Here is a 13246-nt window from a genome sequence, read left to right as displayed (position 1 = left end):
CAATGAAGTTTCCGAAATTTCCCAGGTATATTTAAGAGCCGGATGAAAAGAGTTGACAGAGGTTATAAATTGATCGAGTTCTTCTCTGCTGGATGAAATAGCGCCGATGCAGTCGTCGATGTAGCGGCCGTAGAGTTCAGGTTTGGGGCCGTTGTACTGATTAAAAAATTGGTGTTCAACATATCCTACAAAAAGATTGGCATAGCTAGGTCCCATTCTTGTGCCCATCGCTACACCATTAATTTGTTTGTAATAGTTGCCGGCGAATGAAAAACAGTTAAGCGTTAAAACTAGTTCGGCAAGGCGGAGGAGCGTTTCCGAGCTAGGTTCTTTGACAGTGCGTTGATCGAAAAAGTGTTTAAGTGCTTGAAGACCTTCGCTATTGGGAATGACTGTGTATAGAGATGTAATGTCCATGGTGAAAATAAGTTTGTCTTGGCCGGAGAAATTGAAATCGCGGAAAATTTGTAGTGCGTGTGTACTGTCTTTAATGTATGATGGCAAAGATTTGACGATAGGCGTCATAATCCTGTCTAAGTAGCTAGAAATGAGTTCGGTGGGGCAACTACAGGCAGAAACGATAGGTCGACCTGGGTTGTTGGGTTTGTGAATTTTAGGCAAGAAGTAAATGCACGAAGTTCTAGGGGTGTTGATGATGAGATTAGTGGCAGTGTCCGGTAATTCTTGATTAACTATAAGATTTTGAATGGTGTCTTTGACAAGTTTTTGATTGTTGGAAGTGAGATCTTTAGGGATTTTGGCATAAAACGAGGTATCCGAAAGTTGCCGCAAAGCTTCTTTTTGGTAAAGGTCGGACCGCCAAACAACTACCGCGCCGCCTTTGTCGGCCGATTTGACAACTATGTCGTTGCGTTTACTAAGATTTTTAAGCGCCGCCCACTCTTCCGAGGAAAGGTTGGAAAATTTAGTGTTGCGATTGAATTTAAGTTTGTGAATGTCGTGACGGCATTTTTTGGTGAAAAAATCTAAAGAGGCAAATTGTCCCTCTGGGGGAGTCCATTTGGATTTGCGAACTAGAAGTGTTTCAAAAATATCTTTATTAGAAGTGTCCGAATCATCATCTTTGTCGTGAGAAAAAGCTTTTAGCTGAACGCGGCGAAGGAATTTTTCAACATATTGCGTAGTAGAAAATGCGTTGCTGCGTTTGGTAAGAGGGACAAAATTTAGGTCCTTACTGAGAACAGATTTCTCTGAGTCAGTAAGCGGAAGATTTTCTGGAATTGTAATAACGGTATTATGGCTATGCAATGTAGTGTCGTCGGTAATTTGCGGCCCTATTAATTGTTGAAGTTTAAGAGTCTTGGTTTGGTATAAATGGTCAAACAGTCCAGAATTAACTTGTCGGATTTTAGCGCGAATCGATTGTACTAACATTGCTGGACAGATTTTGGAAAGTTCGGAGCGGCAATGAAGAATTTGTTTGTCAAGTGCGATTCGTTTTTGGCACATAGCTCTAATTGTGATCCTCATAATATTACGTGAAAAAGAATTTTGCGCACATCGAATTTGGTGAAGATACTGATTTGAGTGAGAGAATGTAGACGCATGAAAGTTCCCTATCAGTATGTATCTGCATATCCCAGAGAATTGTGATTTCTTCGTTTTCGGTAACTGTCTCGAACTTGTGTTCATACCACCTGTCTGGGACTTCAACATTGTAATGCTGGCATGCCTTCCAATGAATATATGCAGCTGCCTTATTGTGCCTCTCTAGCTAATCAGTTTTCGCAAGTTCGGAACAGCCAGATATGATGTGATTTATTGTTTCTTCGTGCTTGTGACATATTCTGCATAGTGGACTGCTGCCGTCTTTAACAATCTTTGCAAAATAGTACTTGGTAGGGAGGCTTTGGTCCTGGGCTGCAATTATCAGTCCCTCTGTCTCAGCTTTTAGTCCCGTACTTCTGAGCCTCTGGTTGGTTTTATACCCATCAACATCTGCTTCCCTTAATCTTTTGGGGTATCTTCCGTACAGTTATTTTTCTTCCCACGGCTTCATTTCTATTTCTTGGGCCTGCTGTTTTACCTTCTGTTTTACTTTCCTAGCAAACTTAGTAATTCGTTCATTTGCTTTCCTCTCGAGGTTTGGTACCTCAAATTCTCTTTTGAATTTCTCTGCCTCTTTTTTGATGGAGTAAAGCTTCTTTTTGGTCTCATGTTGAAGCACCAGTTGGAGCAGAGCATCATCAGTGTTTCTCAGATATGTTTCCAGCCCTATTGTAGTAGATTTGTACGCCGTTTCTAACTTGGTCAAGCCTCTTCCTCCAATTCTTCTGGGGAGATACATTCTGTTTACGTCTGCCTTCGGGTGGTGCATTCTGTGGATGGTAAGTAGCTTCCGAGTTTTTGTGTCCAGCCTCTCAATCTTACTCATTTTCCAGTTTATAATATTGAAACTGCAGGTGACAACGGGCACAGCTAGGGTATTGATAGCTTCAAATCTGTTGACAGCGTTCAGTTCACTTTTCAATACTAATCTTACTCTGCGGTAGTATTCTTTCCTCACTTTCTCCTTCATAGCGGCATGCTGTATTCCATCGCCTTCATTTACTCTTAGTTACTTGTAGGCCTCCTCCTGATCTAGTTCTCTGATGGATATGTTAATGTCAATCTGTAGGTCTGATGTTTTCGTAAGCTTTCCTCTTTTAAAAGTTGCTTTTGCACATTTTTCCAATCCAAATTCCATCCGTATGTCATCGCTAAATTTCTTAACAACAGTAAGAAAGCCAGCCTGTTGGCTCTCCTCTTTGGAATAGGTTTTCAAATCATCCATGAAGAAAAGATGGTTGATTTTTTCACCCTGGATTTCATATTCGCAGCCACTTTCTTGCAGAAGTGGGCTCAAGGGTGCAAGAGCCATGCAAAAAAGGAGTGGTGACAAGGAATCTCCTTGGAATATGCCACTTTTAATATTAATAGGTCTGGATTTATTATCATTATGATTATCATTATATTATTTCATTATTATTTTTATCATTATTATTATTATTTTTACCCCAAAAGGGATTAATGGATTTCCTTCTTCCCAGTTCCACTATGTTTAGGCTTCCTGTCGTGATCGTTTCAGCAAGTTACGTTTTCTTCTTTGGTTGCATAATCACTAAGATTGATTCATATAAGAACGTATAATTCTATTATGAGACAGGTCCCATTTGATAATTCATTGCACAGCTTGCCCAGGAAATCTAGCAATCCCACAACTCTTAGGGCGCTTTCCATTTGACAGAACTGGCCGGCCAGATCAGGCATTTGGAAAGACTAACTTTTCAACACCGTCAAATTCACCCACTTGAAAAATGATATATACTCCTCCGGAAGAATGCGAGGGATTATCATGCAAATGCATTCAAGCGTTTCTTCAAATTGTTGCATTTTCCTTGCAAACTGACTGGCCTGGCCAGCCAGTTCTGACAAAAAATAAATGCGCCCTTAGCTTAGCATGGACTTGAAATTGCATTCAATTTTGTACTGTCACTTTATCTTTCTCTCTTTGAGTTTTTATCAATGTTTGAATAATTTATCTCTTTACTTACCACAAGCAGATTGCTATGAGGCCCATCAAATGTTCTTGACTCTCTTAAGCAAACCACGAAGTGCGTCCTGAAAATAGTTTCGATCCAAACGTTCATTGCATCCTTCCTTTGATCAAGGTTTCCGTGTTGAATAGTAGCTTGGATTTCAGGTTTCGTTGAAAAAACCTATGGAGAAAAATAAGTGAATAGATGTGTGCAAATAGCCCATTTTGCTGCTTCGATTTTAGTGACCAGGCCATTTGAACGACAGTCTCCGACGGGCTGAAGGTGTGCTATGCTGCTATTCTGAAATAACTTTTTTAAAAAAAGGGGGAATAATAATAATAATAATAATAATAATAATAATAATAATAATAATTGTCAGCATCATTATCATCATCATCACCGCGTTGAAATGTCGCTAAACAAATTCCACCAACAAGCATCAAGGGATTTTTCACCATGAGAAATTTGCTACAAACCGCAACTTCAATCTAATGAATACAGTTTTAACATAGAATTTAGATGAAATTTGATTAAAGCACATCCTTTACAGTTTACCTGAGAGAAAGTCACTCGGGTGCATTTTGTTCCGGTTGTAAAAAGGGCGAATCTCGCTTGTCCATGTTGTACACCTGGCTGGTAGCCTTGAAAAGCGAGCCAATCGATGGTGCTGTTTGCACCGGATCCTTGACCGCCTGCCACAATACACGCCTTGAAACGGGTTGTGGAAACGTCTTCGACCCATGCAAGAACGGAATCGTGGACTTGAGCTGAATTGTTTCCGTGATTAACTGACGTAAACACGCGGACAGGTTGGTAACTGTTAGGGAAAGGTCGACTGAAATACGCGTACTTGCACTGATAGTTATCGTTGCCTGCCATCTGCATAAAAATTTTTCCATTCTCGGTCCCTGAAGAATAAAGACAACATTATCACCGTGAAACGGGGCCGACAATACTCACCTCTCTTCTTTTAAATGTAGATTTTTTTAGGCATGTACCTGGCTCTCTATCTTAAAGGGGTATATTGCGATGGATTGCACATTAGTAAAAATCTGGAAAGCAAAGGAGACCTGTTTACCGATGGCAAACAAAAATCAATGGCCAAATTTTATTTAAAACGGCTACTTTAGCTAACAGAAACCATTCTTACGTGTTTGTGGTTGCGCGTAGCCAAGATTAAAATGAATGTCAACTTGTAAACGTTGGTCCTTCCTCGGCTTCTCGCAAGGATTTCTTCGCTTAATTTAAGGACGGTGCCTACTAATTCAAAGATATTTTTGGCCCGGTTTATGATTATGCAGGAAGTGTAGATCTTAACAAGTGTTATCCAACAGGAAAATTAGAGGTAGCCACGCATTTTTCAAAGATAATTCTTAAACAATATTATTGTAAAAAGCTTTAAAATACAAAGCAATGTTTGGCGTTCTTTTCCAAATTGAAGCTTAATTATCTCTCAAAAATGCATGGTTACCCCCAATTTTCTTTTTGGAATCCAAGACTACTTACTAAGATCTACTTTCTCCGGATAGTTTTACAGTGGGAGGTGCCTTACCGTGGCCACCTAACAATGTTTTTTAAAACTGTTACGCCAATCAGGATGTGCGAATTTGATTGTCAGTCGCCCCTACTTGCAAAGTTCGCACGGTTGTAAGTTGAACACCGTTGAATGAGTTGTTTGAGTTGACGTACTTACACGTAATTTCAAATGTGAAAGTTTGTTGGGTGGCCATGGTAAGGCGCGTCGCACTGTAAACCGTGCATAAAGTCATGTTAATTCGTGCAATTAACATTATTTCCCTCTGGAAAGAGGGCGCACACGAAAAAGGAAAAGAAGCAAAGTAAAAAATATATATATATTCTCATTGATCGACGTAGAAATAATCCATACAGTCTTAAGATGCACACACGACTCTCCAATCAACGCCCTCTTTAATTGAACTCACTAGACTTTTTAACGTAAGGAATAATTGATTTTTGCACTTATCTGGACAATGGAAGCAACTGTCTCGGATAAACACCTGAAAAATCTAGGCAGCCCCAAAGGAAAAAGCGATTTGGATACTATATATATTTAATTAAAATACCCTACTGTCTAGCAAATTAATTGGCCCTAACAGCTTTCGAACACCGTTTTTCTTCCTTTTGGCAGAACTATGCTTCGGTTGTAAGCATCATTTGGTGTTTTCTAAGAAACTCAAGGCGTACTGTTTGTGAACAGGGGCGTGTCTGTGTGAAACCCAATGGATTTGTGTTCTGCGGGAAAATTATTTCCTTCCATGGCATTTGCCAAGTGTGTTAATGCATTATTTCATGTCCATGAAATCCGGTAGACTAAGAAGGCAGCTTTATATCAATTTTTATTATTCAAAACACTGTGGCAATGTCCAAATATGGTCATAGCGCGCTCAATATTCGTCGTGCGTATTCAACAGAAATCCTGCGATATACGTAAGCTAAGTATCAGGCGATATTCCGCACGATTTCAGGGGTTAATTGTTAAATATTAGCCCATGCGTGTCAATTGTAGGTCGTACATGGGGGATGGCCGACAAAAGAGCGACTTTCAAGACGTAAGAAGATAAGAAGTTGCTAAAGAACTTTTTTGTTGTTGTTGTTGCCAATCTAGTAGATGGCTTAGGCATGGAAATTCAAGGAATGCCCTTAAGGCAAACATTATAAAGTGTTTTCTTTGTGCCTTAATGAAATCCTACCATCTTTATCAGTGACGTGAGGATAACAACTCCAACTGGCCAATCATCGAGCTGACAATAATACCTTTCCCAGCCCCACCCCCTTTTAACAACAATAGTAAGAGAACGTGTAGAGGCGAATTGCATTATGAACATAGAATTAAAAGACAAGTTAAATAATAGCATCTAAAGAGTTTGATATGGATTTGGATACCATTTAATTAAAACACCGTACTTGCTAGGAAATTAGTTGACCCTCACAGTTTTCGAACACCGTCTTTTTCCTTTTGACAGAATCATGCTCAGTTATAACTAACTATCATTTGGTGTTGGTTAAGAAATGCAAGGCGTGCTGTTTGTGAAAAGGGGTGTGTCTCTGTCTGAAACTCAACGAATTTGAGTTCAGTGGAGGGAATGTGTTCTTCCATTACATTGGGCAAGTGCTGGTTAATTCATAATTTCATATTCATGAAATCCTGTTCATATTCATGAAATCCTGTACACTAAGAGCACCAACTCAAAAAAGGCACTACTCTTCTCTCAAAGCAAAAGTTCACAGGCAGCGCGAGTTGCCATCGTTCGAGAAGGACAGTCTCTAATAATACAAGCAAAAAGACACAAACAATTTTGCAATTAAAGAAGAGATCTTTTTTTTTTTAAGTGTAGGGAGATTTTCGTGATGCAACTTGTAACTATCCAAAAAAAATCTGCCATAAGTATAGATATACCAAAAGAGCAAGTCGCCGACCCTAAATTGAGGAAAAATTACGAAATGAATGTTTTTGAGACTCCAAATGAAAAACGTCAAGGTTCTCATTTGTCTAAGTGGTGTTAAAGTGCACATGTTTTTAAGTATTCCTCCAAAGCGTTATACAGGCTTACATTAACCCTCGCAATTTCTACGGTCAACTATAAACTCCCATTCAAGCACTTTGCACAGGATTAGCTAAAAAGAGTCATAAACAAGCTTCAAAAATAATTTAGGCTTGTCAGGGACCTGAACTGTTGAAGTTGTTCCATAAAGTTCAATGATCTTTTTTTCTCATAAAATCGTCATACAATAATCGCTATTTCAACATACTGTGACATTGAATTTCATGTATCTTTAACCAAAAAAGAGCAGCCCAGTTAAGCCAACTACATATATATTTGTCGGTGCTCTATTTCACCGGGCTGGTTAAAGTAAGGAGAATCATAGTTACCTTGGATGCTATGGATTATCAAGAAGAAAACACTCAGCCAAAGCAGGAAAATTCCTCTAATGCTGTCCATCTTGTCCACCACCTCGTATGAGCACCACTTTGATATAATGCCTCTTCTATGAAACGCTTAACTTTATCTTTTTTCCGCTAGGTTTAGAAGTTGGCGTATCCAATAACAAGTGGAAAAATACATTTTCCTGTTGGCTGTTTTCGTTTTTATTTTCTCCGCTGAAATCGCATTTAGCTTGACACTTAGTTGTCAATTCTAAGTTTTGCCAAAGGGCGACATGTAAAACAGAAAGGTTACACTTACTCAAACAGTAATAATAAAAGGAAATAAAAAACAAATTCGGAAATATCATGAAACATAATTGACTTTAAATATGTTTCTTTTTATGCATAACAGATAGGTTTTTCGCCAGTTATAACCGATAAGTACAAGGTAAAATAACATATGTGTCTAGCATTTCCGGGCTGTCGTGAGTGGCTGAGCACTGCTGCGTTTAGCTAGAGCAAGAAAAGCGCATTATTAAAAAAGAGCTTTCGTAAAATTCGAAACACAATGTCAAAAATATCATGTATTTTGGCCGCCAAAATAATTGTGGATGTGACCATGTAGGAAAATAGAAAACCCAATATTTTTTTTAGTCAATATAGTATTAATTGGCAACAGCTATGCACAAGAGTCACCAATAAACACCCCATAATGCCTTCGCCTAGTGCTAAAGATCTCGTCTGTTGAGGAGTCCATTGCTTTTTCTCAAAGATAAAAGCCCCCTACAGTAGACAGAAATCTTCGAGACGATTTCGGCTTGATGCATATATTTGATTCTTTCTATAAAGAGTTATTTGCTTTCCTTCAAACTAATACCTGTCAAATAAGCGTTGCAAAAACATACGACTAAGCACTGAGGTCAGGTGATTAAATTTGTATAAGTCAAGTTTTGTTTTGCTAAAGCTTTGCTGCAAGATCTTATGTTGTTGTTTCCCTGAAGCATGCCAAACGATTATGCGTTTAGACATGCACTTCCCAAAATAGAATATTGCTCTGTATCAGGTTAATACAACAGGCTTGACGTGTATACATGTATTCGTGTTTCAGAGTAGATGTTGCTAATAACACTAAAAAAAAAATGTTTTTATTGTCTAAAGGAAGACCAGTTGAACCTTTACGTGTATACATATCGAGAACCGCATGGTTAGACGTTACTTGGCCATAATATGCATTGCAATGACGATGATAGCCTAAACCATTTCTAATTAATTCTTGTAACCTTTATTATAATAACATATGTAAGCACGTAAGCACTCACAAAAAGATAGATTGTGTCAATGATGTGGGTATTTTATTCCGTTTTTTTTTTCTCTTTATCTCATAATCTCCACATCCCTCAGATGCCGTAGTAGAAGTTGCATGCGATGTGGCATGTGATCCGGCAAGTGTAGATTATATTCTAGCAGTCTGGGGGCCCTATTGTGCCGATGGAAAAAGGGAAGATCTTGGCGCTGGTAGAGGATTAGGAGTTTTCGTTCTCTTTAAAAGTTATTTTGCAATAGTGCTCCTTTTTCCCCCGACTTAATTTCCAAAAGTGTATGAAGAATAATATTTTTATATAAATTTTGTACTTTTTTGTAATGTCTAATTAGGCTTGGTTGAGATTTTTTTATTTTATTGTAAAATATTGTAAGCTGAATAAAAGAAATAAATTATTATCTTATGTTCAAATTGTCCATGTTCCATTATTCATTAAAAACCCTTCCTAAGTAGAATATAAATAGCACAAGTAAAAGCTGTTGTCAATCTCGTGAGCACAAAACAGCTGGCAGGATTTTCTTCCAATATAATCAGTTGTGATCCCCAGAAAGGAAACTGATACCCGCTACGTACAACGTCATGCAGCTTTAGAAAATTATTGAATCACACAGGTCTTATTCAAATATTCCTTTCGACTGGCTTTCGTTGTACGGACAAAAAAACGTGCTCTTCAAAATGTACATTTATTTCTCTGATTAGTAGATTATAAAACTGAAGATCAACTTTGTCACGTCAAGGAAAGTGACAGCGTCTGAACTGACGTTCTAATTGCCTTGATTTGGCCTAAATACGTCGATCAGAAAATTGGGGTCCAGAGGCTGTAAAATTATTATCGTTTGAGATTCTGTTCATTCGATCTCGCCTGATCTGCCGGTCCGTTGTGGGCAGCGACCTGACAGCGGCCGATCTGGCGAGTAGCCGGACGCCACTGTTGGGCTTAAAGGAGCCTTCACATCTTTAGCTCGCGGTAAAGTCTTTGCATACTATGATACTTACTATGATGTGAAACAAAATCAAATTTGATTCAGGTACTAATCTTAGGTAATGCCTCTCTTGACTCAACTTTCAGTTGAGCCGACTATTGGAGCGAAGGACCCTTTTCCTAGTCTCAAAAGCCGATGATGCCGAGTGTAGCTTGCATACAGCTGTTTCGAGAAAGATTGTCGAAAAGAAGCGTAAGAGCGTTCGCGACAATGCCGAAAAGTAGTATGGGACAGTATTCAATATGTAGTGAACGCCCAGAATAGAAGATGCCACGGCCGTACAGTGAAGACCTACGACGGCGAGCTATTTGTTTGAAAGAGTTCTTAGGATATAGCGTTAACGAAGTTGCAGTACGCACAGACTTATGTTGAAGCTCTCTCCCTACCAAAACACGTCTAAAAAGGGTTCATTACCAAAAACGATGGCTCTGCACGTGCGCCACGATTTTTGTATACATTTCTCAAACTTTCTCTGCGAAACACGACATGAAATAAGTAAGGTTAAAGTCGTCAAAATCTTCTTTGTCTGTGAATCCTAACCCTTTGTTACTAATTCATGGTCTGGATCATTTGACTGAATTTTGAAACTCCCTCATATCCCAATGTCAGTAGCAAAAAAATTAGCACGTATCTCTAGGTGACGTTTGCGATAGCGTTGCCATCATGTTTTCGTTGACTCAAACTGACAGTTTACCATAATGCCTTTCGGTATTTTCGCGTAGGCTTTTATGCTTCTTTTAGACAAGCTTTCTCGAAACAGCTGTATTAGGATCAGTAGCTGACGTCGTCGATATCGTTGCAGCATGACGTAACCAAAATTAAACTAGAAACCAGTCCTACCACTTGTAAGGAAATTCAACTCCTAAAAGCCCGCCGCACACGGTGAGGAAAGAGCTGAGCAAACTACCTCGCGAGGAGGTTTCCTCAGCCGTTTTCTCACTGTGTGTGGGGAACTTTTGGTGCAAAATTGGCCTCGCGAGGCCGTGAGGAAAAAATCAAACATGTTTGATATTTTTCGCCTCGCGAGGCAAATTCCTAATTGTTTGCGGCCATCGTGAGAATCGAGTTGAGCTTGTTCAATGAAGCTTCCAATAAAAATTCATTCCGACGTGACTTCATTGACGTCGGAATTTCTTCCTCCGACACCATCTTGAACCACTGAAGTCACGTGTGTATGCCATGTATTTTTATTGGATCCTTGATTAAACCAAGCTCAGCTCGATTCTCACGACGGCCGCACACATTGAGGAATTTGTCTCGCCAGGCCAAAAATATCAAACATGTTTGATTTTATCCTCACGGCCTCGCGAGGCCAATTTCTCACCACAATTTCCCCGCACACGTGAGGAAACGGCTGAGCAAACCGCCTCGCGAGGCAGTTTGCTCAGCTCTTTTTGGAGCTTCCCGGATCGAGACAAGTTGATTCGCCTGATTGGTGCTTTTCGGTTGTCACAATTTGCACTGTTTCTTAAGACTGGAGAGGCTTTGAGTCATCAATTTTAATAATCATTTTGCTTCTATCCTGGGGATATCTGGTTTCTCCTCTGCGAGCAACTCTTAGATTTTTTTATTGATCATGTGCAATGTACGTCACTCCCCGCGTGATGCATTTGATATCCGGCTTCGTCCTATTTAACGGGATAAGTATCACTACACAGCAGGCTCGCCGAAACGCAGCAATTACGTAGCTAAACGCATTCGTAAGCTGATAAACAAGCCTTGGCGGAGGACGGCGGCTCACTCAAAGAAACTAATTAACGGATGCTCGCATTGGTTTCTCTCTCGAGAAGCGTAGGAGAAAGCAATTGCTCGCAGGATATTTGCTTTTAGTTTTCTGATCAAAATGGTGACTTTGACTTTTGCTTTCATTCAGCACAAAATTACACTTGTTTTTCTGGCGGGCAAAATTCAGCCCTTGGTTGGAATTTAACCCTTTTATTTCCAAGAACAAAACCTGCATTCTCCTAACTAGTACCATAGATTTCTTACAGCCTGCCGCACACTTGAGGAAAGAGCTGAGCAAACTGCCTCGCGAGGCGGTTTGCTCAGCCGTTTCCTCACGTGTGCGGGGAAATTGTTGTCAGAAATTCGCCTTGCGAGGCCGTGAGGATAAAATCAGACATGTTTGATATTTTTGGCCTCGCGAGACAAATTCCGCAATGTGTGCGGCCATCGCGCGTGAGAATCGAGCTGAGCTTGGTTTAATCAAGCATCCAATAAAAATGCATGGCATATTCACGTGACTCCAGCGGTTCCGGATGCTGTCGGAGGAAGAAATTCCGCCGCCACTCAAGTCCCTGGATATTGCCAGGCATTTTTTTTGGTGGGTTCATTGACCAAGCTAAACTCGATTCTCACGATGGCCGCACACAATGAGGAATTTTCCTCGCGAGGCGAAAAATATCAAAAATGTTTGATTTTTTCCTCACGGCCTCGCGAGGCCAATTTCTCACCAAAAGTTCCCCGCACACGGTGAAAAAACGGCTGAGCAAACCGCCTTGCGAGGCAGTTTGCTCAGCTCTTTCCTCACCGTGTGCGGCGGGCTTTAAATGAAGCTATGATCTTCGCAGTTAAGAACGCAAATTTATCAATTGCCTAGAGAAGACTGAAAAATTCAGGACCTCACTGATGCTCGGGGCTGGTCATTTGTAATTTCAAACGTTCCCGTGATGAATGAACCAACGAACGAAATGATATATGAAATGAATTAGTTCAATATATGATTCATTTTATCTTATATAATTTCGTTCATATACATTTCATTGTTGGGTAGTTTTGAGAATTTGGTGACATATCAAGATCAAACCTCCTTCTCGATACCTGTCTGACTGACATTTCATTGAAATTCTGAGAAGAATTTACATGCTGATCACTTCTGGGAGACAAAGGGTTAATATTAACCGCGGATTGATGTCAATCGATTTTTGAACCGAACAGGGCCAAGCGTGTGGCAGTTTCCCAAATGGATTTTTGGAGCCAAAAAGTTGTTTGGTCTTTCGACAAAACGGGCTCCAGTACCTATGCACATTATCCAATGTGTGGTGATAATTCACAATAAAATTGTGTTTTGCAATGCAAATGCTGGATAGAATGTTTGTGTAACACAATGCTTCCGCTGTCCCGTTACTCTTTTGTTTAATTATACCTTGCCATCTTATGAAGTCCACAGAAACATTGTCCTCGCTGTTTATCAAACCACCGTGCGTTAAAGCTAACTGAAGCTAACTTAGACTTCATTGGTACATTCCATACTATCAAAAATATTATAGAATAGAATTAGACATTCAGTTAATTAATTCGAATAAAACACAATCAATAGACTTTGCTAAGGATTTTGACTTTTTCTTTCGTGGGGTACTAGTAGTAGTACGATAGTTAGAAATATGTCATACCAAGCCAGCATTAACTACTCCAAAATAAAAAAAAAAATCATGTACACGGAACGTTGTAGGTCGTCCATCTCCTCTGTATAAGCAGAATGTTGTATTCGTAGATGCGTTGCCCTGCTGAAACATAA

At 39.7% G+C, this 13246-nt stretch overlaps 1 protein-coding gene across 4 annotated transcripts in view; it reads right to left on the bottom strand.

Annotated features, from left to right (window-relative positions):
- Positions 1–7788, bottom strand: part of LOC138032774 (uncharacterized) — a 259215-nt gene extending 251427 nt beyond the window's left edge. Inside the window, exons 1-3 of one of the 4 annotated variants that reach the window (XM_068880499.1) lie at positions 7432–7788; positions 4095–4447; positions 3555–3719 (exon numbers count right to left, since the gene is read on the bottom strand). In XM_068880499.1, the coding sequence (XP_068736600.1) occupies positions 3555–3719; positions 4095–4447; positions 7432–7501 (588 nt within the window). In that variant the 5' untranslated portion in view covers positions 7502–7788. The remainder of the gene's footprint in view (positions 1–3554; positions 3720–4094; positions 4448–7431) is intronic. The other 3 variants (XM_068880498.1, XM_068880501.1, XM_068880500.1) reach the window with 3 other exon arrangements.
- Between the last annotated feature and the right edge of the window lie 5458 nt (positions 7789–13246).

The sequence above is a fragment of the Montipora capricornis genome, chromosome 14 (assembly GCF_036669925.1).
Source record: "Montipora capricornis isolate CH-2021 chromosome 14, ASM3666992v2, whole genome shotgun sequence".
Lineage (NCBI taxonomy): Eukaryota > Metazoa > Cnidaria > Anthozoa > Scleractinia > Acroporidae > Montipora > Montipora capricornis.
The sequence above is the reverse complement of the archived record's forward strand: the minus strand, read 5'-3'. Positions and strand labels throughout refer to the sequence as shown.